The sequence below is a fragment of the Saccostrea echinata genome, unplaced genomic scaffold (genome assembly GCF_033153115.1).
Source record: "Saccostrea echinata isolate AGI-Se365-2 ecotype Australia unplaced genomic scaffold, CSIRO_AGI_Sech_v1 ptg000046l, whole genome shotgun sequence".
Taxonomy (NCBI): Eukaryota; Metazoa; Mollusca; class Bivalvia; order Ostreida; family Ostreidae; genus Saccostrea; species Saccostrea echinata.
Genome location: NW_026889795.1, coordinates 6260291 through 6264392, shown reverse-complemented (window position 1 = coordinate 6264392; position 4102 = coordinate 6260291). Strand labels below are relative to the sequence as shown.

Here is a 4102-nt window from a genome sequence, read left to right as displayed (position 1 = left end):
AAACGCCAAGATTAGTTATTACAAAACAACTATAGAACAAAACAAAAATCCAAAACAGATGTGGGATGTATTAAACAATTTAGCTTCTAAATCACATAATTATATTCCAGCCGCACTTGCAAAAAATAATAATATCACAGAGGATACACAAGAAATGGTAGAAATGTTTAATTCTCATTTTTCAAATATTTCTGAAGAACTTCTTGCAGGCGTAAGTAAGGAGGAAAATGACTTTACAGGTCTTTTGGACTTTGTAAAGTCTAAATTGGGTACAGACATGTTTGGTATTCCGCTTATTACTGATGACGAAGTACTATCTTTACTCAATAAACTAGATATTAGTAAATCTTCAGGTGTCGATACCATAGGGCCACGTCTGTTAAAACTTACTTCACAAATAATACATAAACCTGTGACCCATATTATAAATACAAGTATCATATCTGGCATTTTCCCTGAGAGTTTTAAACTTGCAAAAGTTACTCCAGTCTATAAAAAAGGAAACAGATTAGATCCAAATAACTATAGACCCATTTCCATTTTACCAACATTATCCAAGATTATTGAAAAACATGTGGCAAAGTATATACGATCTCTTTTTTCGGACTTTGATCTTATAGTAGAATCTCAATCAGGCTTCAGAGAACTTCATTCTTGCCAAACAGCCCTTACAAAAATTACAGATGAATGGTTAAATGAAATGGACCAAGGAAAACTTGTTGGTACTGTTTTTCTTGACTTCAGTAAAGCTTTTGACCTTTTAAATCATGATATTCTACTTAAAAAACTACAATGTTATAATTTTGATGCAATAACTTTACAATGGTTCCGATCATATTTAAGTGACAGACTTCAAAGTGTCCATCTGTCCAACAAACATTCATCTTATCAGCAAGTCACAGCGGGAGTTCCACAGGGGTCTATACTAGGACCTCTTCTGTTTTTATTTTACATTAATGATCTTCCATTATGCATTACTAAATCCAAAATAGACTTATTTGCAGATGATGCCACTTTACATGCATCCAGCAAAGATTCCCATACTTTTGTAGATGCATTATCAACGGATATAGCTTGTATAGAAAAATGGTGCTCTCAGAATCAAATGGTTCTAAATGCTACAAAAACTAAATGCATGTTAGTCTGTACGCATCAAAAGAGATCAAATTTCTCTGAGCATGAATTTAATCTATGCGTATCAAACCAAAAACTAGACATTGTATCAAATGAAAAAATCCTCGGAGTTTATTTAGATAATTCCTTACAATACAATGTACATATTGACCATGTGTGTAAAGCGCTGTCACGTAAAATTTCTGCCCTCCGTAGAATTAAAAAGTTTCTTCCTATTCAAACGCGCAAACTGTTTTACAATGCTTATATTATGCCTTCAATTGATTATTGTTTAACCGTGTGGGGTAATACATCTCACTCAAATCTTGACCGAGTTCATAAGCTTCAAAAAAGTGCTGCAAGGTATATTTTAGATGCTCCCCCTGATGCGCCCTCACAACCTCTCTTTGAGAAACTTGATTGGTTCACAGTGCATGAGCAACTTACTGTAAATAAATATGTTTTGTTATATAAATCACTGTTTAACTCTAACCCTACTTATTTAAATAGTATGTTTGATTTCCAGTGTAATAATCGATACAATCTTCGATCTGAATCCAACTTAGACCTGTGTGTACCAGCTCATAAATGTAAACTCTTTGAAAATTCCTTCCAATACTCTGGTGCTATGTTGTGGAATGATTTACCTGTATATATAAAAATGTCTCCAACACTCAATGCTTTCAAGCACCAAGTTAAAAAATATGTAAAAGAATGTCGCAATAATTCATGATTATTTATTGATTTTGTGTATTTGTATATGTATGTATATTGACTTTTGTCTACAGAAGGCCCCGGGGAAGAATAGTGCTTGCACTAATCGGGTTACCTTCTTTAAATAAAGTATTATTATTATTATTATTATTATTATTATTAAGTAAATGGTGGGCAAGAAACTAGTCGTTCCTCAGGTAAGTCTGCCATCTTTTGATAAACAAAGTTGCCACAAAGTCTACGGCATTTTACACAACCAGATAAAATGGAATATATCAGTCGTTTGCAGCTCGGTATCCAGTATCCTGCAGCTCTGATAGCTCTAGCAGTCAGATGACGTCCTTGATGAAGAATTATTTCATGATAATGACGCACTAGAAGTTTCGCAATATGGCGTTGATTAGGTATAAGGACTGGATTCTTTTCTCCTAGCGATAATTCTGAACTTCGCTTTAGCCTTCCGCCGACACAGAAAACTCCTGACGAATCAAGGAACGGGTATAGTCTTGACACTTTGCTGTCTCTTGGTATAGGTTTTTCACTCTTTAGATTTTCAATTTCTCTACTGTAAGACTCTTGTTGAACCAGTTGAATGATGAATTTTTCTGTTTCTTTGTGTAATTTTGGTTGTTCTTCAATGGTTTCACAGTTCACTTTTGTTTTACTTCTAATGAAACGTCTCAGAGTTGAAATGGCTTTCGCAAGACTCTTCCAGGTAGAAAATTTACAAAAACGACTCGAGTCCAAAATCTCAGTTGAAATTTGAGTTTTGCCTGAAACAACTTCTTGATTAATTTTTCTGTCACTTTCCGGCTCAATGAGGGGATATACAGTCTTGGTTTCCTCTGGAATATTTCTCAACCATTGGGGTCCAGTTATCCAGTTTTGTAGAGATGTGGTCAATGCTGTATGTGAATATCTTGTCGCTATATCTGCAGGGTTTTTATCTGTTGAGATATAGGACCACTGAGATGAAGATGAAACTTTGTGAATTTTTTCTACAGGGTTCGAAACATACACAAAAAATCTGCGGATGTTATTGCAAATGTATCCTAAGACAGTTCTGCTATCACTGTAGTAATGAAACCGATCTTGTGGAATGTTCAAATAGTCACATACTGCTTCTCCTACCTCTGTGGCCAGGACGGCGGCACATAATTCCAGTCTTGGTATGGTGTGACCTTTAAGAGGTGCCAGCTTTGATTTTCCCATAAGGAATCCAATAGAAACTTCTCCCACTCTGTCAATGACTCGGAGATATGCAACGGCAGAAACGGCATGTTCTGATGCATCAGAGAACACATGGACATCCAAGCAATGTGCCTGAGATATGGAGGTAGATACGATCATTCTAGGAACTCTATAGTCGTTAATAGAGTGTAAAGAATCAGCCAGTTATGCCATTTTTTCACGTGTTCCTCTGAGAGTGGTTCATCCCAGTCACATCCAGGAGGTACAAGTTCACGATGCAGAATTTTTCCACTGATGGTTGCTGGAGAAATAAATCCAACTGGATCAAACACACTGTTCAGTGTAGATAAAAGACCTCTTCGGGTACAAGGTTTCTCTACGTTAGAGATTTTGAACACAAACATATCACTGTTCAAGTCCCACAACATTCCTAAACTATGTTGAGCAGGTAAGTTGCACATGTCTTTACTATGATTCAGTTCTTTAAGGTCACTTCCTAGGTCATCTGCAGGGAATGATTTCATCACATTTACACTGTTTGAGATGATTTTATGAAGACGAATATTTGCGTTTTCTTTCAGTGTTGCTTGTGTTTTCTTCATAAGGGTCACTGCTTCAGCTTCAGTGGGAAGGGAGGTAAGTCCATCATCAACATAAAAATTATTGTAAACAAATTTACGAACATCACAATCACCGACAGCTGATGCTTTATGAAGTCCGTAAGTTGCCGTAGCTGGAGATGGCATATTTCCAAAAACGTGTGCTTTTATACGATATTGTATCAGAGGTTTCTGAAAGTCATTGCGTGGACTCTGAGGTCCACGCAGAAAATATATTAGCGGAGTTAAACCGGATGCCATGGGCTTACGTCAGGCCACACATGCGCAAGAATGCTAGAGAGTTCGCCTCCAAGCCAACTTGCTCTTAGAACAATTCGCCCTTTTCTAATTAGAATATGCCAATCATTACCAAACCTTGCTCTAAAATCTGCACATCGTATTTATGTATTCTTTGGCGTAATCAGGACCTGAATTTCACTTTTAAACATATATCCTTATATACAAACTAAATTCTATGGTACAAG

General features: G+C 36.3%; 2 protein-coding genes across 2 annotated transcripts; both read right to left on the bottom strand.

Annotated features, from left to right (window-relative positions):
• Window positions 1-1986: 1986 nt before the first annotated feature.
• On the bottom strand, window positions 1987-3177 carry LOC133201980 (uncharacterized). Its single transcript, XM_061337766.1, has one exon. The coding sequence runs from the start codon at window positions 3175-3177 to the stop codon at window positions 1987-1989; it is 1191 nt and encodes a 396-aa protein (XP_061193750.1).
• On the bottom strand, window positions 3174-3764 carry LOC133201979 (uncharacterized). The gene has a single exon (XM_061337765.1). The coding sequence runs from the start codon at window positions 3762-3764 to the stop codon at window positions 3174-3176; it is 591 nt and encodes a 196-aa protein (XP_061193749.1).
• Between the last annotated feature and the right edge of the window lie 338 nt (window positions 3765-4102).